At 34.4% G+C, this 24,401-nt stretch overlaps 3 protein-coding genes across 3 annotated transcripts; 2 read left to right on the top strand and 1 right to left on the bottom strand.

The window, feature by feature from the left end:
• Window positions 1-5,989: 5,989 nt before the first annotated feature.
• LOC133288646 (serine/threonine-protein kinase PBL34-like) lies at window positions 5,990-9,888 on the top strand. The gene is made up of 6 exons (XM_061486457.1): window positions 5,990-6,633; window positions 7,301-7,638; window positions 7,774-7,909; window positions 8,390-8,526; window positions 8,606-8,729; window positions 9,090-9,888. The coding sequence occupies exons 1-6, from the start codon at window positions 6,432-6,434 to the stop codon at window positions 9,605-9,607; spliced, it is 1,455 nt and encodes a 484-aa protein (XP_061342441.1). The 5' UTR covers window positions 5,990-6,431; the 3' UTR covers window positions 9,608-9,888.
• Window positions 9,889-12,325: 2,437 nt separating this feature from the next.
• LOC133288647 (hypersensitive-induced response protein 1) lies at window positions 12,326-19,083 on the top strand. Its single transcript, XM_061486458.1, has 6 exons — window positions 12,326-12,482; window positions 12,983-13,182; window positions 13,344-13,464; window positions 13,557-13,648; window positions 13,748-13,844; window positions 18,517-19,083. The coding sequence occupies exons 2-6, from the start codon at window positions 12,994-12,996 to the stop codon at window positions 18,876-18,878; spliced, it is 861 nt and encodes a 286-aa protein (XP_061342442.1). The 5' UTR covers window positions 12,326-12,482; window positions 12,983-12,993; the 3' UTR covers window positions 18,879-19,083.
• Window positions 19,084-21,424: 2,341 nt separating this feature from the next.
• On the bottom strand, window positions 21,425-23,903 carry LOC133288648 (mitochondrial outer membrane protein porin of 36 kDa-like). The gene is made up of 6 exons (XM_061486459.1): window positions 23,701-23,903; window positions 23,508-23,575; window positions 22,951-23,061; window positions 22,483-22,569; window positions 22,137-22,345; window positions 21,425-22,015 (listed from the first exon to the last, which is right to left on the bottom strand). The coding sequence occupies exons 1-6, from the start codon at window positions 23,747-23,749 to the stop codon at window positions 21,709-21,711; spliced, it is 831 nt and encodes a 276-aa protein (XP_061342443.1). The 5' UTR covers window positions 23,750-23,903; the 3' UTR covers window positions 21,425-21,708.
• Window positions 23,904-24,401: the final 498 nt, after the last annotated feature.

Here is a 24,401-nt window from a genome sequence, read left to right as displayed (position 1 = left end):
TCCAAGCGCAAGCTATACATGACCAAAGGTATTCTCCTCATTAAACTTCGGAAACACTTCCCTCTCAACCTCCTCATCCCCACTTGAAGGATGAGTCTTCAATTCTTCAGAATTGTAACCATAGCCCTGATCTTCAAATGACATATTATGCTCATCCTCTTCCAAGTTTTCTTTCCTGTCACTCTTGTTAACTGCCTTTTTTTCCTTCTTTCCTTTCACCTTTTTTCTCAAAGCAATTATTGGCTCGTCTTCTTCATCCAATTCATCCTCTGTTTCGTCATCAACACCCGGTGGCGGAGGCTTATAAGGCTCATCTTCTACACTGTCATATGAATCACTTGACAATCCATTGCCCTCTCCCTCTTCGTATTCATCAGCAGAAAAAGAATTGAACTCACATGAACTTCCAACTGAATCACCTAAGACCCCCTCCTCATCAGCACTTTCAGGAGGAGACCCTTCTGCAGGACCAGCCAATATGTCCGGAAGCGCAATGCAATCTTCAAAATATATAGATATTTTGTTCCCATTACTTAAGGCAGCCTTCACCATTTCCAAAACATTTGAATCCTTTTCAAGAAGACATAACCCAACCTCTAAATCACTCTCAGTAGGCTTGAGCCACCACATATGTTTACATTTTTCATACCCAAACCCCTTGAATAGAGTATCAAGGTCACGCAGGTTGACATAGTCTGCATCCATCTTAGGTAAATCATCCACTCTCCCATTTACATAAGTCAGCTTTCCTTTGTCATTCTTAACCAACACACCCCCATGATGATATCTTATGACTATATATTCATCCATCTGCATAGAAAACAAAACATAATCATTTTTTACACTACCTTAATATTATTTTACAGTATCATACAACCAATTAATTATTATCAATATTACTATAATATTGTAACAGTCATGGATATTTTAAATGGCTGCATTGCTAAAAAATTAGGTCCACTAATCACTACACATAGCAACTTAAAATAACAACAGGGGGACCACATGCAACAAGTTCCAAAAATAAAATACCAAAGGGGACCAGATAAAAAAAACCCTAACCATCTCTTGCCCTAAACCGCACATGGGGGGACCACATTAAACAAAAACACAATGACCAAAAAAGATAGATGGACCACACATACTAAAGAAAGGGTTTCTCTCACGTACCTTGCACGAATGTCACCACACTCACAACCGTTTTAAGGATCTTCACCCTAAACCACACTACTTCCAAATGCTTGCAACTGCAGAAGACACGTACACCAACAAAGCACCGTAGGTCACCAACCTTCACCGAAAACGAAGCTCACGAGCAGAGGAAATGGCGAGTATGGACAAGTTACTTGTTGTCTGACTGTGTTAACTGAGTCAACAATAAGGTTGAAGAAGTCTCTCTTCATCAAACGACGTCGTCCCCTTCTACTCACCTGATACAACCTTCCAATATAAGACGTCGTTCCTTTCTCCTCCACGTGGCTGTCACGTTAGTGACTCAACTAACTAACGGTCAAGCTGGCTTCCGTCAAGTGGGGTCGTCACATTCCAACTAACAGAATGACAAACGTGTCCCTTTTTATCAAAAAATAGGGACTGAAATGTGACTTTTTTTTCCTAGGGACTAAATTGTGCCTCGTGAAAATTGCTAAGGACGAAAAAGGGTATTTACTCAATTATTAAATATTCCCGGTAATATTTACGTCTACCAAACAATTTTTTTATACCATTTCCGGTAAACTGAATTTCTCATTATATGACTGGAAATCATCGATTCCCGGACACAAAAAAATTTCTCTTGTACCAAACACATCCATTTTTTTTAGTAGATAAGAAGGGCAAAAGCCCAAACTGCAGAAAACAAACTAACAACTAGAAAAACGACTCGGAGGCTGCGCTATAAAGATTAGAACTTATACAAAAGATCCAACTCCTTCACCCTTGTCAATAGCCATGTTGGCGAAGAAATCAGCACACGTATTACCTTAATGATAAATGTAACTGAACTCGATGGACTAAACCCTTTTCATGCAAGCTCAATCTTAGTCATCAAATGAGACTCTGCATTACCAACCAACCTTAATAACTCTCTTTCAAAAATAATTTTCTGTATAACCCATGCTTCAAGCAACCTCCTTCCCTTTCAAAACACCTTATAGTGGATGAAGTATGAATAACTTTGTGAGCATCAGCCATTATCCACCTTTAATTTAATTTAAAGTATATCATTATCTTAATCTATTAAATTCAAGGATAAATATATAATTATTTTAAAATTAAATTCACTTTTTAATTTTCTTTCTCGCAAGTATATTGTGTGCATTAAAATATTCAACTGTTGATTTAAGGGGGATATTTTTTTCCGTTCGTTCGCAGGAAGAAAAGTATTCTCCTGTCAAGAGACATCCAAAATTTCAAATATTTTTTTTCTATTTTTTTAATAAAAAATGTGATGGGCTCCATGCATTCCTCTGACAGAAGAATTCATTAACCTTTGGTTTAAATGCGTGTTTAACTCATTCATTAGAAACATAAATAAAGAATTATATTTTAGACGATCATAAAATCTGACATACATGCATAAATACAGCACAAAATCAATTATAAACTCAATGATTACTAACCCGTTTTAGATCACAACATCAAACTACAGCTTCCTAAGTCAAGGATTAGTTTATGAGGAATATTCTCAGACCCATTTTTCGTTTTTTGAATTTCTATTTTCTATTTTTTTCTTGTTTCTCTGGTTAAAAAACAACAAAAAGGAGAAATTATACTTATACCTTTTTTTTTTTCAACCACTTTCGATATTGGTGGATCAAAATCAAATGAGAGTTGTTGTTTTCATTTTGATCTAGTAATAATAAAAATGGTTGTAATTTTTTTTTTATAAATATAACCTCTTTTGGAAAAAGAAAAAAAAAGTTATAAATTAAGAGACAAGTTATTGCGAATTACGTAAGAAAGAGATTCTTTTGCTGGGTTGTTGGCATTTAAATGAGAAGCCAAAAAAATGGGACAAGAAATGAGAAACAGTATTTTATTTCTTTATTTTTTTCTTTCTTTTCATGAGTATTAATATCTAGAATGAGCTGTTAACATTGATTATGAAATGATAACATTAATAGCTAATAAATAATTCATAACTCACCCTAATACTAGTACTCGTTAGGATATCACAATAAATCACTCTATATAATGAGTAAGTGAGAGGCACGAAAGTGAATTAATGTTGATGCAACATGCTGATCCTTAAAGTCAAGGGTAATCCCTTGTATGGGCAAGTAATCTATTAGTCAATCTTATTTATCAGCTGTCACATATATTCCTGTTACTATATATATGCTTGCCAGTTATCACCTACACTTGAAACAAGCCTTTAGGTATTAAAATGTTAAAAGCAATGCTAGCTTTGTGCTTCGGTTCATTTTCTAAAATACCATGGAAGAATTGGTAAAAGCACAACACAGCAATTTCTTAATGTTCTTTTTCCAATGATCAAATAGTGGGTGAATGAAAGGATGAAAAGTAAGACAAAGAGTACGGAATTTTCCTCCTTTTTTGGCTAATCAAAAGTAATTTATCTTCTTTTTATTTCTTCCTTTTTCTATATTTTCTGTTTTCTCTTTCAAGTTTCAAAGGTGGAATTTTCCCTCTCTCGCTGCCCCAGTAGTCGGAATATTAATAACTTTCCCTTTTGTAGCAGTAGTTCAAATTAGATTGGCTGTGGCAAATTAGATTGAGATCTTACAAGTCACAAAATGATGATGTATATAATGCCCCCATAGTTATGACTATGAGAAATAAATTTGCATTTATTTTAGATATAATAATTGACTGGGTATGAGAATTTAAGTAATAAAAAATAAATATAAAAATTAGCTTTGACAGGATTTGCAGACCCAGCATAATTTTCAAATATAAATAGAACCATAAGAACTACTAAGTAATAAGTGATACTTTTTCAACCAAAAAAAAAAAAATAAGTGATACTTTAATAATGTGAAAATCTCATATAGGTACCTAGATCCTGCTAATTGGGTACCAATGTGTGTGTATACCTATTAAAACGTGTCAAAATTTGTTTTTATATATATATTTGCTCCACAATCTCATTACAAATTTACTCTGGATGACTTTTTTATCAAATATATAGGAAAGCTTTTATCTTCGGTCACTGAGAAAATGAAATATGTGAGACTCACCTGTTTAAAAAAAAAAAATCAATGCAAAAATTAAAGTATCATTGGAAGAAATTTGTGTTCTCCTATTAACTCCCTTTATATATAGAGAGATAGGATCATTTGACACTAGTGTCAAATTTAAAGTTTGACACCTCATCTGAGAGTCATTAGATCAAAAAAGATCAATGACTCTGATTTATAAGCATGTGACACCATTGATCTTTTTTTATCTAACGGCTCTCAAATGATGTGTCAAATTTTAAATTTGACATTGATGTCAAATAATCCTACCTCAATATATATATATATATATATATATATATATATATATATATATATATATATATATATTAAATAACTAGTCTTACTCTTTGAAATTGAACAGAAATTCAATCCTAATCATCTGTTATCTTCATGCTAACACTTTCACTATACCAAAAAAATTAATTAGGTAATCGGTTTGATCTTAATAATTCTTGAAACATATATGACATATATCTTAATACATAAAAAAAAATGCTTGTTTTCAAACAATCAACATAACACAAATGATTTCTAATTATTTTTTTTGTACAAATGAAGTTTAAGATTTTATGTGTAAAAAAAAAAATTAATCTATGGTAAAATTATGTGAAATGATTTGACTTTAAAGTTTTAAATAATTTTTAAAAAGCTTAATATTGCTTAAATTACTGTTAAACATATTATCTACTTTTTTTTTGGAGGTTACATATTATCTACTTTAACCACAAGATATAACTTAATTAATAAACTGATTTATATGAAAGTGAGGTTTAATTATATAACAAAACTATAAAAATTCATGAAGAACATCCTATAATCAGAAACAAATTGACAACCGGATGAAAATTAATCTTTAATAATAAAACTAATTTGAGTGAACCATATAAAGTTTATAGTGTCCACGCCACTCTAACTCGAATAGTTTGAAATGCTGGAGCGAGTCCATGCAAATAGTGAAAGTGAACCATAATATTAATAATAATTATTATAAGAATAATTACTATATGCTAATTAATCATACATTACATAACATTCATGATTTCGTATCATATGACATAGATACATATGCGAATGCGAATATGCCAAGAATGGGAACCACCTGACGCGCGACTTGGCTTGCTCTACGCTACGCCCGCCGAAGGAAGACACATCACCATCCGGGGTGGGTCCCACCTTCTCACTTTCTCTCTCCTGTCCCAACTTTCCGCTTCTTATGCTGCCCAAGCTGCCCTAATTGCCCGCTCTCTGTACGGTCAGACTCATAGTCTGTTTGGGGAAGAACGGGCACATCAAACTCCTACCCCTCTCTCTTCTTCGGGCAGCCCCACACACACAAACCCATATTCCATTTAAAACAACAACAATAATTTCCATTTCTTTTCCCTTAAAAAAATAAAAAAAATATATATTAAAGAATGTGAGAGAAATAGAATTCATAATTTTTTAATTATATATTTATTTACAGAGAAAGATTATACTTATTATTTATTTTTATTTACAATATTTTACAATTATATGTTGATTTTCGTCAATTAATAATTATTATTTTTGCAAATTAAATTTATTAATTAATATTTAATTTATAATGAATGATAATCATTGATCGACAAAAATTAACAATTAAGATATGATTATAAAAGATTAAAAAAAAAAAAAAGTTGTATATATAATTTTTCCCTTTTTAATATATCTATTATCTGTTTTTTCTAATTTTCCACATTTTTGTTTCCTTTTTTCCATTTCAGCATTGAGTTTGTAGTTTTACTGGGTCAGCTTGCATAGGATAGGACACAGCCTCGTCTCCGAGATTTATGTTTGTGTTTTTTCTCTGAGCATAGCTTTTCTGAATTGAGCTAAGTTGCTGTGTTCCTTTTGGGTAAAGGGTTCGCATTACTGTTTAGTTTGCCCACAAGCTGATCAATCTAGGGTTCAACGGATTTGTTATTTTGTTTTGGGGGTTTTGATCTGCTTCATGTGATCTACACCCCTTTTGTGTCAGTTACATTTTTAAACTTCTGGGTTTCCTTTGTTTTTTGGTTTTGAGTGGTAAAGTTGTGATTTTTAGGTTTTGTTTGGGAATTTGTCATCTGGGTCTGGTTTTCTTGTGGGTGATTTTGCTGGTTGTGGTGGTGGGAGGTTGGACATTGTGGGGGGTGGGGGTGTTTTGAATTTGGGGTGGGTTGGTTTTGATGATTTCTGGGTTTGATTCTTTAGGACTTGCTCGAGATGGGGTTGGGTGCTGAGAATGGTAAGGTGGTGGAGTCTTTGGATGTGAGTAAATCAAAGTGGAGGAAGAAGAAGAAGAAAGAGGATAGGGTAGTGGAAGAGGAAGAGACTGGGTGTTGGCTTAGGCTGAGGTTCATTGGCAGCTGCATTTCTTCGAGATCCAAGGTTGATAGCTCAGTTAGCGGCACCAGCACTAATTATGGTAACTTCTATCTCCCTAGAAGAATTACTCTTCTTCTTTTGTGCTTTGAGGTTCCATCTTTGAACATGTTTTTTGTGATTTATTTTTATCGTACATAATATTTTAGTCAAACTCAGGGTGGCATCAAAATAAAGTTGAACATGTTGAAATTTACTTGTTAAAAAGTAACAAATTTGAGTTTCTCATAGTTCCTGCTTATTCAAAACTATATGGAAATATATTCCTAAGGCAGGTTGGGGTTAAAATACAGACAATGTTTTGTTTAGGATTGTGTGAGAGCTTTGAAAGGGCAGTCATGGTTCATTCTCTTGTGCCATCCCCGTGCCCAAAACATCATTGACTGAGAGTTCCTTCACCTCATTGAGTTGGGGATGAGTTCATAATTTAGACAATTTCATTTATGACTTGGTAAACTTGTGACAATCAAGTTCCATCACCCGATATTCGCTTGCGCGTGTGTGTGTGTTTGTCAAGCATGCCGAAAGAGAACTTCTTAGTTGGACAAAATTTCACTGGTTTTCTGCATTTCCTTTTTCTTGATTTATCAAATTACTCTTGAATTGGTACCTAGATCTCCATCTTGTTTAAGCCCAATACTGCATGATGCTATCTTATTGCTTTTTCTAATCATTTACCCTCTCTTTACTGGACTTTGGCTTCTCATTAGCTGAAAGTAAATCAACTAATGATACAAGTAGAGACCAACCAACAGTTCCAATAGTCTCTTCGACTACCACAAGTAATACTGAAAGCAATTCATCCACTTCCAAACTTGAAGAGGAGCTTAAAGTTGCTTCCAGGCTGCGAAAATTCTCTTTCAATGATCTTAAGTTGGCAACAAGAAATTTTCGGCCAGAGAGTCTTCTTGGTGAAGGTGGTTTTGGTTGTGTGTTCAAGGGATGGATTGAAGAAAATGGAACAGCACCAGTGAAGCCTGGCACAGGGCTTACTGTTGCTGTTAAAACCCTCAACCACGATGGGCTCCAGGGTCATAAAGAATGGCTGGTTTGTAATTTCACTAATATAATTTTTCTTCCGTTGAGTTTAACTTTTTGTATTTTCTTAAAGATGTGTCTTTTCATTGAATATTATATACTGAATTCTATGAAGTTTTAATTTCTTGTTTGGTTCATGTGACAGGCTGAAGTAAATTTCCTTGGTGATCTAGTTCATCCAAACCTTGTTAAACTTATAGGTTACTGCATTGAAGATGATCAAAGGTTGCTAGTATATGAATTCATGCCTCGGGGTAGCCTGGAAAACCACTTGTTTAGGAGTAAGTTACTATTTTCTGACTATTAGTTTCTCAATTCTTTTTCCAATAATAGCTGGATCATTACTGCACCTCGAACATCAGAGGGAGGAGCCTGCCGTGTGTCTCTTGGGAAGCATAGTTCCCTCCCAATACAAAGCCCAATAAATATATGTTTTTGGCTTCTGGTATGAAAAAAAAAAAAAATTGGGTAGGGAGAGATGTGCTTCTGTTATATATGATGTAGTTTACTCTAGTGATCGGCTTAGTTAAAAATAATGTTTAGAGCTAATCTATACCCTTGTAGTAGTGTTTCTATTAATAAAGATCCTGTTTTTTTACTGAGTATCTCACTTGCTTTTTCTTGTTGAAATTTAGCAGCTTCCTCTTACATGGATGAAGTATAGATTGGAATTTGAAATTTCTACTTTATACTCTTCGTTTGAATTGTATACTTAGATCCATTTTCTTATGTACTCATGTTCGAAACTATATCTTCTGAAGGATCCCTGCCTCTTCCGTGGTCCATTAGGATGAAAATTGCACTAGGAGCCGCAAAGGGTCTTGCTTTTCTTCATGAGGAAGCTGAACGACCTGTAATATATAGGGATTTCAAAACTTCCAATATACTATTGGATGCAGTAAGTGCCAATGTTACTATATGATTACATTTTTTCATTTTTCCTTTATTTTGACCTTTATGATATTGTAATAATTCAGGACTACAATGCCAAGCTCTCAGACTTTGGACTTGCAAAAGATGGTCCAGAGGGTGATAAAACCCATGTGTCTACTCGAGTGATGGGAACTTATGGTTATGCAGCGCCAGAATATGTCATGACGGGTAAGTTTAGTTGGATATGCTTAAGTCGAAATCTGCAAGATTTAGTTGTTATTTTTCAGTGAATTAAAGCATGCCTATTCTTGGGTATTTCTATCTGACTATATTTTTTTGGGCATTTTTTTATCTCGGAATTCATTTGTCCTGATCCTGATGACTATCACTAAATATTTCTGAACAAAAACATCTGCACCGTGATTTCTTGTGGACCATGCTCTCATAATGTTTGTAACTTTCAAAACTTGCAGTTCTATTATATTTGGCTGATGATTTTCACTCACATTCGTTCCTTGTCTATATAAATGTAATCCAACATCCGTATCATCTAATCCTTATATAATCAGATTTATACTTTTGTGGCAGGACATCTTACATCAAGAAGTGATGTGTATAGTTTTGGAGTGGTACTACTTGAGATGTTGACCGGCAGAAGATCTATGGACAAAAACCGACCCAATGGTGAACACAACCTTGTGGAATGGGCTAGACCACATCTAGGGGAGAGAAGAAGGTTCTACAGATTGATAGACCCTCGCTTGGAAGGTCACTTTTCTGTAAAAGGAGCTCAGAAAGCTGCTCATCTGGCTGCTCACTGCCTTAGCAGAGATCCAAAAGCAAGACCCCTCATGAGTGAAGTTGTAGAAGCTTTAAAGCCTCTCCCAAACCTGAAGGACATGGCTAGTTCATCATATTATTTCCAAACAATGCAAGGTGAACGTTTTAGTGCAAGCCCAAATACTAGAAATGGGAGAACACAAGGAGCATTGCTCACCAGGAATGGACAGCAGCAAAGGAGCCTTTCAATTTCACATGGTACTCATGCATCTCCATTTCACCATCAGTATCCCCAACAATCACCAAAACCCAATGGCAAGGCATAGAGTTGATGAATTTTCATTTTTCTTTTGGTCTCTCCCTTCTTTTTCATCATTTCTTATTTCCTAAGTATAGATGTAACTTGTGTCAAGCCATTTGTTCATGGGACAACTTGAGAGCAAAAGAAGCATGCTGCTTTTGTGATGTATGTTATGAGTGTTGATTCCACCCCATAGAGCAGGGAAGAATGTAAGAGCAAGTGAAGCTTATTCAGCAACTATGTCTTATGTCAAATTGTCAACCAATATGTTTCTTCAGATTGTTTGGAAATATTCAAGATTATTAACTCCTCAATTTTATTTCTTTTTCTTCCATTTTCTCCTCAAACAGTGAGGCTCCTTAAAAATTAATCACAAGCTTTTGTTTATGGAAAGATGAGAAAGAAGCCTTTTTTTCATTAATTTATGTCAGGTTTTTTTATCCCATCAATTAATCATTGAAGCTCTTTATGAAATAAATCTTTGACATGTTCCCAAAACAAAAAATAAAACTTTGACATGGTAGGCCATTGTCATCATCAAATTTACGTGCAAATAACTAAGTACGCATATGAATGGTGTGCAATATAATATATTGTTCCAATTTTCGTGTATAAATTTTGTGGAGAAGATTTCTTATCTTGCTGAAAGTGAAATCTATCTCTATAAATAGGTTAGGTTTGATTAGGTTTTGCCTTAAAATACTTTAGTTCTGGGTTAATTTATTAGTATAACGAGGAAAACTTTTCTGAATAAGTTATCTTCTACTCAAACAAAAATGTGGGGCCATTGTTTTTTTTATAAAATAAAAAATAATTTTTTTTTTGACACTAAACTCGATGTTAGTGCAGGAAGTGTTTCTTCTCAACTGTGAAATAAGACAATCATTGCCCTAGTATAATATAGGCCCAAATTATAAGTCTGATTTAGTTTATATTTAAAAAATAAAAATATTGTCCTAGATTTGTTAGCATGTTTAAACTTATTAGGTATTCAATAATTTAAAAATAAAATAAAATAAAATTACTTTATTACTCAAAATTATTAAAATAGTAGTCTATTTATTTTATTTAAAATAAATAATATGTTATAAGTCGACATGTAGGCTTATAGGCAAAAAAAAAATAATAGTCTGCTTTCTAAATAGATTTTTTTTTTAAGTTGAGTCTATTATATTTGACTATATATAATAGGCCGAGTCTGGCCTAATGTAGGCTAAGTCGTAAGTCCCTGTTAGAGTGACTGATCCATTTACATCTCAATCTCTAACTAACTTAAGAATGCACGTGCATCCCACCATCAATTTTTTTTCTCCTCTTTTTTCTCTTTCCTTTACTGTTTTGGATTAATGGGAAATCTAATCCCCATAAATTTTAGGCGTATATTATGTTTTTTTTGTGTGGATACAAGTGAAAATTGAACATATTCTAGTACAATTTATCGAAACTCCTCGTCACTAGAGCAATCTTTGTGGCTTATGTTATGTTTCAATTTAGTTGAGATTCATCAAGGTTAAGAATTGAGAATTCAATTAATTTTAATATATCTTTGTAGAGCGAAAAATGATGTCAGTTTAATGTTTTTATTTACTAAGTATTTTTTATGTTTTGGGTGTGAGATTAATTACATTCGAAGTCAATTTAAATGACATGAGTATGGTTGTACTTTAAAATAAAAATAAAAATACATGAGTATGATACAATTTTTTTTTTTTTAATGATAATTTGTGAAAACCTAATCTTACGGATCAATCGTTAAGTGCAAATGGATCCTAACCTAAATCTTATTTAAATGAAAGTGAGGAGTGAATTCTAATAATTGAATCTGGTATGTTTGGTTTGATTTCAACGTAAAATTGTATTTTTAAAAATAATTGTGTGCTTTTAAAATAATTCTAATGCTAGTAATCTAGTTCACAAAAAAAAAAAACTAGTAATCTATTAGAGATGAAATAATGAAGATTGAAGCCTTATTTAATTCTTGAATCATGCTGATATAAGTGAAGGTGATATTGACGTTGACAAAAATTGTTGTATTCAATACTAAACAATACATCTTTCTTTTTTTCTCATTGTTTTTAGTACACGATTCTAATTATTTTTTTTGGAGGAGTCAGATCCTTTGATATTTTCATAATTCGAGCGAAGAAAGGGCTTCGTGACAAATATCTAGCTCTAACCCCAATTTTTTTTTTTCCAGGATTCGAGTTCCTATTTTTTTGATAATTCGAAGTTTTTTTTTTTCTCATCTAAAGAATTTAATTTAATTCATTATTTTTTCAGCCATACATTTACATGCACAATCGTAAAGAAATCTCACCCATGTGAATTAGCTTGTTTTGCATCAAAGAAAGCTTTTAATCATAATAGAAATCGTGACCACCAATTTAAGTAAGTACGATCTATAAAAAAAAAACAAAAAAATTGCAATCTAACCCGTTTAATTTTCCTGCTGAGACGGATATAATATTTGAATATCTCTTTACCCAATTACTATATGAAAAAGTATCTTTCATTTTAAAGGACGTAAAATTGTGTCATTTTAAGAGAGAGAAAGAGATAGATAAAGAAAGAGAGAGTTGACAAAAAAAATAAAGATGTGGGTCCTACCTCTTTGTGAGAGTGAAATAATGTAAGTTGTGTCAATTAAAAGAATAAACATTTTTCCAATTATTATAAGACATAAATGCACCCAAAAATATATGCACCAAAAAACAAAAAAGAAAAAGATGAAGAAGAAGGGGAAATGCATGTAAAACAAAAAAAGGAAAATGCACATTACAGTTACAGATAAAGCGTAGCAGCGGCTACAAATGTTTGAGACACAAAAATTGATTTGTTAGCAAAACCTTTTCCTTTTCCTTTTCCCTCTCTCTCTCTCTCTCTCTCTCTCTAGCTTTCAGGTGAGACAACAAATTTCTCCGTTTCTTCACCACCTTTTTTGCTTCCAATTCCTCTTTTTTTTTTTTTTTTTTTTTTTTTCATGCAATTCACTTATATATGGTTTTGATTCTTTATATTTTAGTTATTGCTTTAGAACACTTGATTTGATTACAGTTATAATAACATCCTTATGAATATAGGTCATTTTTCTGTGTTTGCTAATTAGCCTGGTTATATCATATATCATATATCTCATGCCCTTCTTGTACTAATATATAAATATAAATTGAAATACATTATTACCAAGTCTGGTGATTCAGAAGTGAAACTGCAAAAATGTATATATATATATGTCTAATGTGATTTCTGACTGTAGGTGATACTGGTTGGAAGGTCTTGTTGTTTAGACTATCTATTAGATCAGATGTTCATGGTTCTCATGTCCTTTTTTTTCAGAATTTAATGGGTTATTACTTAATTCAGAGGCATTATGTTAGATTTTCTTGCTATTTTTGTTCAGGGATCCTAAAGATGGGACTAGCTCTGGGTTGTCTTCAAGTGGACCAGTCAACAGTAGCTATCAAAGAAGTTTTTGGGAAGTATGATGATGTGCTTGAACCTGGTTGCCACTTTGTGCCCTGGTTCTTTGGCAATCAAGTAGCTGGTTACCTTTCATTGCGTGTGCAGCAGCTAGATGTTCGTTGCGAAACCAAGACAAAGGTTTGCTTTTAAAAACTAAAATGCATATACGAGACAAAGATCTGTCTAACAATATATTTTAAGTATTAGCTTGTGTCTGTTCATTTTTTGCACAAAATGTTGCACATATATTTTCCTGATTTTCTTTGCTTATCTGATCTTGATATATCATATCCCATCAGGACAATGTTTTTGTCACTGTGGTTGCATCTATCCAATATCGAGCACTGGCAGAAAAGGCAGTGGATGCTTTTTACAAACTTAGCAATACCAGAGAACAGATTCAAGCCTATGTCTTTGATGGTGTGGATTTTGTGACCTAAACGCATATTAAAAATTGGATTCTTTGGATGCTTTATTAGGATGAGACTGATAAATTCCTATTGCTATTTCAGTTATCCGGGCATGTGTTCCAAAGATGGAACTAGATTCCTCTTTCGAGCAGAAAAATGAAATTGCAAAAGCTGTTGAGGAAGAACTTGAAAAGGTATTTCCGTATTCCTTTCTTTTTTTTTTTTGTGGACAACTAAAGGGTTAGCACTTAGCATCCATAATGTTTGGTTTTTTACTTGCTGTGCATACGAAGGCAATGTCTGCTTATGGGTATGAAATAGTTCAGACTCTTATTGTGGATATTGAACCAGATGAGCATGTGAAGAGAGCCATGAACGAGATAAATGCTGGTATGCTTTCTGTATTGGCATATTATTTTGGTTGAGCTCAAATTATTATTATTTTTATCTCTTTCAGTTTCATACTGTACATGGAAGAAATATTCATTTATAGGAAATTACGTGTCATTAAATTGATTATCTTACAAAAAGGTTATAATGCATACAGCAGATCAGCTAGCTGTCAGGAGAAAAAAAATGTGATAACAGCACCTAAACTTTAGTCTATAGAAAGAAAACTGCCGAATTATCAAACCCCTTAATCCTTGGGATTTTAATTTCAGATTCCGTTGCTCCCCTGAAGCTAGTGAATAGATGCCAATCACTCCCAACTAGCTAACGTTCGAATCAAATTCTAACGATGCTAACTTGGTTGGCACATAATGAAGGCTGAAAGTTCCATTTTCAATTTCCGATTTGATGAAAATTTTGTCAATCCTCACATGCTTCATCCATTGTGCTGAATAGGATTATGAACGATGCTAACAGGACCTTCAAGTGGAATAAATGGTCTTGTTGCAACCTAATAGTCCAAGGTTCACAAACTCCTTGAGCAATTGCCCTATATTCTGCCTCAGCTCTACTTCTCACAACAATAGTTTGTTTCTTGCTTCTACATGTCACTACATTGCCCCGCACTTTTGTACAATACCCAGTGGTTGATTTTGTGTCTTCTAATGAGCTCGTGCAATCAGCATTTGTGTAGCATTGACTATTACTCTAGAACAATAGTCTTTTGCCAGGAGTCCCTTTTAGGTAGTGAAGGATTTCATTAACAGTATCTATCTCTTAGTAGGAGAATGTATGAACGGACTCATAACACTAACCACTACCCATTAAACCTTGACTAGTGAGGGTGGGGTGAGGACAATCCTTATATGCAGCTTTACCCATACATATTTGCAAAGAGATTATTTCCTGGATTCGAACTCATGACCTTTCAGTCACGAAAGAGCAACTTTACCTTTACTCGAGGCTCACCTCCTTCTTGGACTCATAACCGTAAACAATTTCAGGTTTAGTGAGGAATAGGTAGGTCATCTTCCCTAATAAGTACGGGTAGGATTTCTTTGCCATAGGAGGATCTTCTCCGTGTTCTGCTTCAAATTTTCTGTCTATAGGATTTCCAGCAGCCTTGCACCTATGTTTTCTAGTCTCCTTCAGTAGATCAAGAGTATATTTCCTTTAGGATATAAAAATGCCTTTCTTGCTACTTGCTACTTTCTAATTCAATCCCAAGAAAGTATTCTAAGTGTCCAAGGTCTTTTACCTTAAATTCTGCCTGAAGCTGACTTTTCAGCCTTTCAATTCCTTTAGTGTCATCTCCAGTAACCACTCTATCATTTACATAGACAATAAGTACTACTTTCTTCCCATTTTCAACTTTTTTAACAAAGAGGGTATAATCTGTACGATGAACCAATTCAACCCAAAAGCTTAAGCTGTTGGGTGGGGCTATACTAATGGTTTTATATTTATCTAACATGCCCCCTCACACGAGAGCCCATTGGGCTTAAAGGGTAGATGATGCATCAGGTTCAGGTTACATGTGCTAAGAGACTCCACAATATTTAATTATTTTTATTAATAGAATGGAGGAAGGTGAGGATCGAACTTGTGACCACTTTGTCACGCCTGCTCTGATACCATGTAATGAACCAATTCAACCCAAAAGTTTAAGCTGTTGGGTGAGGCTACACTAATGGTTTTATATTTATCTAACAATCTGCACTGTTTGATAGTTGAGCTAAATATGGTGAACCAAGCTTCACCCCAAAGCGATATGCGGAAGTTAAGATAGCTTTACCCTAACGAATTTAGCACATGACTTGAAAACATTAGGGACCACAAGCAACATCTAGAATGTAGCCATTTTTTTTTTTCATTTAGCTATATCATTTTGCTATGGAGTTTAAACACAAGTGCTATTATGGAATATGCTATTCTCAACAAGGTAATTTGAAAGTTCATGAGAAAAATATTCTTTGCCATTCGAAGAATCTAATTAGGGGACAGAAACACATTTTGGACAAGTTTGTGAAATTGTTTAAATACGTTTCTGGTCTCAGATTTGTCTTTCATGAGATAGGTCCAACTTATGCATGTGATCAACTGATCATCAATAAATATAATGAAACATCTTGATCCAGTTAGATTAGGAATTTGGGCAGGACCCAATAGGTCACTATGATTGAGGTTAAAAGGTTTGATTTTTAATAAGAGTGCTCAGTATGATGTTTTTGAGATTGCTTTGCGCTAATATAAATTTCAAATTGGAAAGAGGAAACATCTTTATTCATAAATAACTTCGTATACAAGGACTTGAGATAATTGAAGCTAGGATGACCTAAATTTTTATGCCAAAACATTACATCAGAATCTGAAACAGTAGAGAAGGAAAACTTTGATTGTATTTGAGGTTTTGAAAATAGAGACCACTTGTTCCTCAGCATTACCATACATCATGCCCAAAGTCAAATCCACAACCAGTAGGAGGAAAAATGACTGCACAATTTTGATCTATGGATAGTTTGCTAACTGAAATTAAATTGTATTTCAAGTTGGGAACATCAATAACAGATTTCAAACTTAAGCCACATAAATTCAGATCACCAATTTCAGCAACAAGGGAAGAACTTCCATCTGCCACTGTAATTCTCATCTCACTATCACGCCTTTTATCGGAAGAAAACTAAGTCAGGTCCAGTCATGTGGTCTGAAGCTCCTGAATCAACAATCCAACCAGCAAAATTTTATAGTAGGAGTAGAAGTTGTAGGGGCAGAAGGTTCAGTTCTGATCTGACTGAATAAATTCTTGAGCATCTCCATTTGTTCAATGGTGAATGGAGAGCTATTTGGCTTATGTTGCTCCCTAGTAGTCTCTGCCACAAGGGAAGATGCGAAGTTATTGTGTTTCCTTTGACTATGAGGCTTACAATCCGAAGCTTTTCCGTGGATGTTGCAGCATGTTTCCTTGGTGTGTTAAGGATTTTGGCAAGGATAACCCCACAGTTTGTTATCTTTATAGCGTTGGCTCTTTGATAAAAACCTTGGGATGCACTACCCCAAAAGTTAGCTCAAAATGTGGGATATATTCAAGGCTTTATAAACCCCAAATTAGTTGCCTATACAACCAATATAGTACTCCAAATCCCATATCTTGCAAATGGGTCTTAACATTCAACCACGCTCTGCAGCCCCGACGCCCACGCGGGCTAGCTTTGCGTTAGTCTTTTACTAGCCCTAGGCGACACTGCAATGCCAGCGTTACCACCCGTGCCGCTCGATTGCAATTGGAAGACATAGTGGAAGGCTTTGATACCATTTGATAAGAACCTTGAGATGCACTACCCCAAAAGCTACCTCAAAGGGTGAGATTACCTAAGGCTTTATAAACCTCACATTAATTGCTCATACAATCAGTGTGGGACTCCAAGTCCCATATCTTGCAAATGGGTCCTAACACTCTTGTTGCTAGACTCTCCCCCGTTTAAGATTAAAGTACAGCCAAATTGGTGAGTTTCCTCCACAGTTGGACTTGTATTCAGCATCATTTTTCTTCTACTTTCTTCCCTCTTAACTTCAGCAAAAACTTCACTGATTGTAGGTAGCGGCTTATTTCCAAGGATACGACCCCTCACTTCATGAAGTTCTTTGTTATGTCCATGAGGGAAATAAAAAACTCTTTCCTTGTCACGCATTTGATTATATAGCAGGCTGTCTTTAGTACACTTCCACTTTATGGCGTAGAAAACATCCATCTCTTACCACAACTCAACCAATACATTATGGTATTCAGTAACAGACCTATTTCCTTGCCAAAGAGTATGTTGGATCTCAAAACATTGAGAAGAATTTTCAAAGTCTTGAGTACATTTCTTGGACTGTTTTCCAGATTTCATGAGTTGTGTTGAGAAAAAGGAGATTCGAACAATTTTAGGTTCCATAGAATTGGTCAACCATGCCATCAGAGTTCTCTGCTTCTTATGCCTTGTATGTCGAATCTGACAACGCTGGTGCAGAGGTGTCTCTAGTGAGATAGCCCATCTTCTCCCCTCCCTTTCATAACGAGGAAGGGTAATGGTTACCACTCTCGAAAATTTAACCCATTTAATTTATGCTGGGCTATTTGGAAGTAGTTAGACAAACTAGGCACTGGATTATGGTGCACCAGGGTGGTCTGTTGGAAATTCTGTGTGCGTGAGGCACCATCACACTTGGGTGTTTCAGGGGTATTCGGTCAATTCCAGCCATGAAAGAGTTCTGGCCTTGTCCCATGGTTATAGGAATAAGGAAAACAGAGGTGTCGAACACAATTTTCTGTTTTATTCTACAATATATAAACAGATTAACTAGCTGTTGGGAGAAAAATATATGATAACAACACCTAAACTTTAGTCCATAGACAGAAAACTCCCAAAAAATAGAAAAAGAAATAAATTTACAAATAATAATCCCATGATTTTGGGATTAATCAAATCCCTTAATTGTTGTTATTTTAATTTCAAATTCCTTCATAGACTTTAGAAGAAAATTGTATCAGTGACGATGTCCCCTAAACTTCACAGGCTTTATTGCAGATGAGAAACATCTTTAGATTAAGTCTTGTTTTGAGCAAAAACTTGTTTAACTTGACATTTTCTTCTATTTTTTCTTTACCCTGTGCTTTAATCATTGCAAATAGCTGCAAGAATGAGGTTGGCTGCAAATGAGAAAGCTGAAGCAGAGAAGATTCTGCAGATCAAGAGGGCAGAAGGAGATGCAGAATCGAAGTATCTAGCAGGACTTGGAATAGCTCGTCAACGTCAAGCCATAGTAGATGGTCTGAGGGACAGTGTGCTGGCTTTTGCGGAAAATGTCCCTGGGACAAGCTCAAAGGATGTCATGGACATGGTTCTGGTGACCCAATATTTTGACACGTTGAAGGATATTGGTGCATCCTCAAAATCCAATTCTGTTTTTGTTCCACACGGACCAGGTGCCGTCAGAGATATTGCTTCACAATTTAGAGATGGCCTTCTTCAGGGAAACATGTCTCGGTCTTGAAGTCGTATCACATTAGTAGAACTATTGGAGTTTATCTTCTAAACTTTATCGATATAAAATTTTTAATTTTGTCTATGGCTTTTGAGTTTTTTAACTAGTTTGGTTTGTTTGTATGCCCTTCCATACCCACTGTCTTTCTGTCCTTGTCGTATTCTTTTTAAAGTTGTGAATAGTCAAATATAGTACTGTTATTTTTTATTTGGAAATATAAATAATTGTGTGCTGAATTGCTTCACTTGTGGCTTGTGCTTTTGTTTGCAAAGATGTTAAGATATAAAGTTGTCCTTGACCTTGTCCTACTATCAGAATTAGTGATAGGATTAAGTCATGCCAGGGAACAGGTCCACTCAGAAGGTGAGAGGATTTTGCCCACAAAATCTTCAGATCATCTTGGCCAGGAAGATCATTGTTAAAACATTGTTATTCTGTTAAAAAAATGTTTCAAATTTCTTTAAGAAAAAAAAAGGGGTGAGAAAAACCCTAGAAAATGGAGAACTTGGTTTCATAAAGAGCAGGTTCATGAGTTCCTTTTGGTTCTCCACCTCTGGTCATGGTTCAGAGCACAAGTTATGCTTCCTTATCCCACAATGCCAATCGATAGTGTAAACACCTTCTATGTGCTTTTTAGTGCCTGTGTGTTATGTCATGCTTGACACGGGTTACTGACGAGAGTATTTGTTGGCACCTAGTGCAATGACAAGATATTGCTAATGAGAATAAATGTTGAAAAGCACAGGAAGAAGAGGTCATCATCAATTCATCATCATCACCACCACCACTTATTTTGGCAATTGGAAAACCACTAATACCTAGCTTCTTAAGATCATGGCTAGGTGTCAAAGATAGTAAATAAAAAAAAAATGGATGCATGGGGGAATTTTAGGAAATGGCATGAAAATTTAAAGGTGTTTGAATGCAAGATTTTTGCTATATTATGCTGTTATAAGCCATGATAGTAGCATGCCCCGCTCAAATATGTTTTATTGAGGAGAGGAAAAAGTTTCTGCACCTAATCTTCAGTTTTAAGAGTGCTTTGCTTTGGGTTCCTTAGGTTCTTCCCATTGGTGATTGAGCAATTTTTCCTCTGCCATTTCTGCAAGTGCCCATTTGTCCATTGCTGCAAGTATAAATTCCTACAAGATGTTTGATTTTGAGTTGTTTATTAAACAGAATTATGGTGATATGTTTATAACACAAAAATCATAATGATGCATGGGCTTTTCGGGTGTCTATGACGCATTTGTCATTTCGTTGTTTGATGTAACTTTGAAGAAGATAGAATACGGGCTTTGGGGTGAGTTATGTCACAAGAGTGAAGGGATTGGGCCTGAGGTGGTTTTCACTTTTCATAGTCACATATTTTAATTTCGTTTAGCATTGGAAGGAGTATCCCCAACTATTTTCTCTGATAAATGTTATTTTACCCTTTAAGTCTCAGCAGCTTATAGTGTAGTTTTGCTTTTGTTCCCTTAAAAATAGTGAAAAACAAAGGAGTTGAAATAATTTATTACACTTCCCCTTCAAAGGCAAAACCCTTAAATAAGCCATTACCCACCACGCAAACATCGAATTGGTATGTATGTTTAGTATCAAGTCTCCATTGTTTCTTTGTTTTCAAGGGATGAAACAGAGAAAATAACAGAAAAATAACACACTCATGGCTCATGGAATGTGATCAACCAACAGTTAAAATTAACACCCACTTAACACTTTGATGGTTAAGCAAAGTTGATGGAGGTTTAGTCACATAACAACTTTAGGAGGTAAATTGATAACAAGCATTAAAAAAGCTACAGACCAATGTGATTGTTAAACATACGTAATTATTAAAACTTATTCTTTGTCACATACAACAAGCATATCATAAAAACTTAGAAGGTAGTTATTATTTTACTTACGATAAATTGCACTATTTTTGTCTATCAAAAGAAAAAAATTGCACTATTTTTAAATCCAGACTTGCAAATTAAAAAAATTAATATTTGAGTTAAAAATTTAAGGTACAAATTAGTCACACCAAGTAATTTGTCCCACCAAGTGAATTGGTCACAATTTGATTAGTTCAACCAGCCTTTTAAAAAAAATCAATTTGAAATTTTAATTACAAAATGCATTTTTTTATTTCTAATTTATTTTCTGTATATAAAATAAAAAAATCCACTAAATTTAAAAATACAACCTGATATAGAGTCACCATTCAATAATTATTTATAAAATACAAATTTAATAAAATCTGATCATTAAATTATGGAATATTATTTTAAAAATAAATTACACGTTCACACAAATAACTACTTCAAAATAAAATTGAACAATGAAACATCAACCATTTTTCAAGTTAATTAAAGGTTTGTTAACTTAATGAGAACTTTTAATTTAGCAATTAAAGAAATTCAATGACCGTAAATAATTATTAAATTGTATAAATGTCATACTTGCTCCTGAAGCAAGTAAATACAACACCCCCCCCCCCCCCCCCCCCCCCCTTCCTGCTCCTCTCCAAATGTCAATAAAAACTAGATATTCACATTCGAACAAAATCCAAAAAAAAAAAAAACTAAACATATTGCAGTAACTCTCACCTTCCATGTTCAAAATCTTACTCAAATGTGCATCAATCAATGACGTTCGGATGAATCTGTTGAATAAATACAAATTTAAAATTTGTTTGTGCTTTATTAATTTTACACCCCACGCCCCCCAAGATAGAAGAAATTAATAGCTCCAAAATGAAGGACCAAAGGTTCATTCGGAAAGTCAAACCCTACCACTAAACTTATTGCCTCCACCACAAGAGGCGCGGCCTATATCACTCACAAAATCACCAAGTTTAAGGCTTTAAGGCCACTGCAAGACCAACCTTTGCACTCTTTTCAATGGCCCCAGTATCCACCTCACTGACGATAGACACACGGGTTCTTGGATTCCAATCATGCTGGATCAGAGCACTTGCCCTGCCATAGTTATTCACCCGAGCTTTCAACAAGGTTATGGGGTCAAGTGCATGCTGTGTGCCAATAGTGAGCATATTTTCGTTGCTAGAAAAGCTATGCGAAAGCTCCGCACCAACAGCAGTGTTAGTCAGCGGGCTTACAATGTGGTAATACGAGGCATTAAGAGTGTCACCTTTATCATTTCTACATTAATAAAAAAAAGGAACAAATAAATCAGGAGATCAATTCAAGTTGTATAAGAATATGAATAACACTCTAAAATGGTAGGCACAAATAACTACATAACCTCCCAATAAATACTTACATAGTTAGAGACGCAATAAGGTCAGCATGAGTAAGGTTCAGCCCTGCATTGTATTTGACAAAGTTGCCAGAGGCAGTATCAAATGAAAGATCAGTCCCAACAGCGACCAAATTATTTCCAACCACACCAGAGAAGTTAACAATAGGACTTGCTGTCAATCCAATGCTGGTGCTGATTCCAGCATACTCATGCTGGTACTGGAGTTCCACCTATTAAACACCACAGAGAGAATGAATATCATCATCATTCAGGACACTTGAAAAATTATTGTTGACATTAAGTGAATACAAGAAACCTATAATAAAGTAACAATTTACAAGATAGGACACAGGTAAATTCTTATTACCTTGCCAGATTTCTGATCTGGAAAAATGAAGCTAAAAATTGACTTGAGTCCAGGTGCAGGTTCATCCACAGTAATGGTCGTAAGTAGCTGAAAGGTATTCAGTCAGACAAAAGACATGTAGCATGAGCTGTAACTAATCATCAGGTATTTTGTTGTATGAGGCTTGCGTACACAATAGTCAATTAAATTATAAAGGCTGCTAAGATTCCTAATGATCATTCCCAGCCAGCCACAGAAAATAACTCTCATTATAAAAAATTTGCAAACCAAAAAATAAATAAATAAAGGGAGTAACCAGTTACATATCACAGGTAACAGACCTCAGGCAAAAACATAGTTGTCAGCTAAAAATAAAAACTAAGAATATACATTAGATAAATCAATAGAAATCATTGCAATTAATTTTACTATTGCAAAATGGCTCGAGTGTTACGAGTAAAATTATCACAGGTTGAAATTTCGACTCACATTTGAGTTAGTGTCCACTTTGACATCCGTTGTGATGTTCTTGTTCTTAATCTTAGTGCTAACATCGGCCAAATATACCTCGCCCTTCCTCACTCCAGTTGAAGTGATTTCCTGAATATAGAAACCAGTTGAAACTGTCAGAACACTGATAACTCAGCTCTTACAATAAACCAATGAATCCAGAATTCAAGCTAACTAACAACAATCGCCATTACAGTGAAATGAAAAACTTCAACTAGTTTCTTGAATCATTTCCGAATTCATATCAATTATTACAAAATAATCAGCAGAGTTTCCAACTCCAACTGTCCAACATTTAAATTGCGCTGTCAGATAGGGTTTCCATCATCTTGACAAAATAAATTAAAAAAAAAAGAGAGGAAAAAGAAAAAGTAGACATGCAATAAAACTTAGAAAATGACGAAAATCACAAAATTAAAAATTAAAAAAAAAATCAACAAAATAAATTTTCCATAATCAAAGTTCAAAAAAAATTCTAATGCAGAGGCAAATAGTCTTGTTGAAATTTATAAAAAAAAATAAACAAAGGAACTTACCACTCCAGTAGAAGTGTAAGTGGTGATGGTGAACTTGTGGTCATTCTGATAATCCTTGAACAGAAGATCTGAATTGCGATTTTCAGTGAAGGTGAAATTTTCATGGAGATTGATACATGAAGAAGAAAATTAAACGAAAACTGAATAAGCTGAATGATTCAAAATGAAAAAAAAAAAAGAACAAATCGGTCACCTCGAGCTCTCTTGCCGATGTCGGAGTAGAGACCTGGACCTTTCACCATGATTTTCCCGGGAAAATTGAAGCGGAAAATGCGAGAAAATAAAGGTAGGAGAAGAAGAGGGAAAATGTGTGGAATTGTTGGCAGAAGAGCAAAAGAGAAACCCTAATATCTGGGACGGTGAGGATGAAGCACAACCGTTAGATGGAAATATGGAATCGTGAGCGTTGATTTAGAATATGAGAATGAGTTGCCCCGAGAATCGGGACAATGTGTTGATCTGTGGCATATTCCCTCTCCAATTTGGATTCTCTTTTTCTTTGTCATTTGATGAGTTGTTCACGTACGTGTAATAACATGAGCGACATGGATATTATTATTATTATTATTTATTTTTTATCAAAGTCTAAAAGGAAATATTTTATATTTTATATTTTATAAAAGGTTTTATAAAATATAAATGTAGTTGCACCGAACAAACACCAGTTATTAATTAATGAGACTTGATTCTTCTACACCGATTATTACATGTTTTATATTTAAATTTAGTTTTTATTTGTAGGCTGCATGTAATTTCACTAAATTTTTTATATGTTTACCGAATTTATTATATCTTAATAAACCATATCAAGTTTATTAATCGTAGTTGTAAAGTAGTCTTAAGGGACTCCGAAAGAATATTATATAAATAAAATAAAAGTTGGAAGTCTCGCCC

Source organism: Gastrolobium bilobum, unplaced genomic scaffold (assembly GCF_033153095.1).
Source record: "Gastrolobium bilobum isolate Gb01-03AN ecotype WA unplaced genomic scaffold, APGP_CSIRO_Gbil_v1 utg12205, whole genome shotgun sequence".
Classification (NCBI taxonomy): Eukaryota; Viridiplantae; Streptophyta; class Magnoliopsida; order Fabales; family Fabaceae; genus Gastrolobium; species Gastrolobium bilobum.
This window is presented reverse-complemented; position numbering and strand designations above follow the sequence as displayed.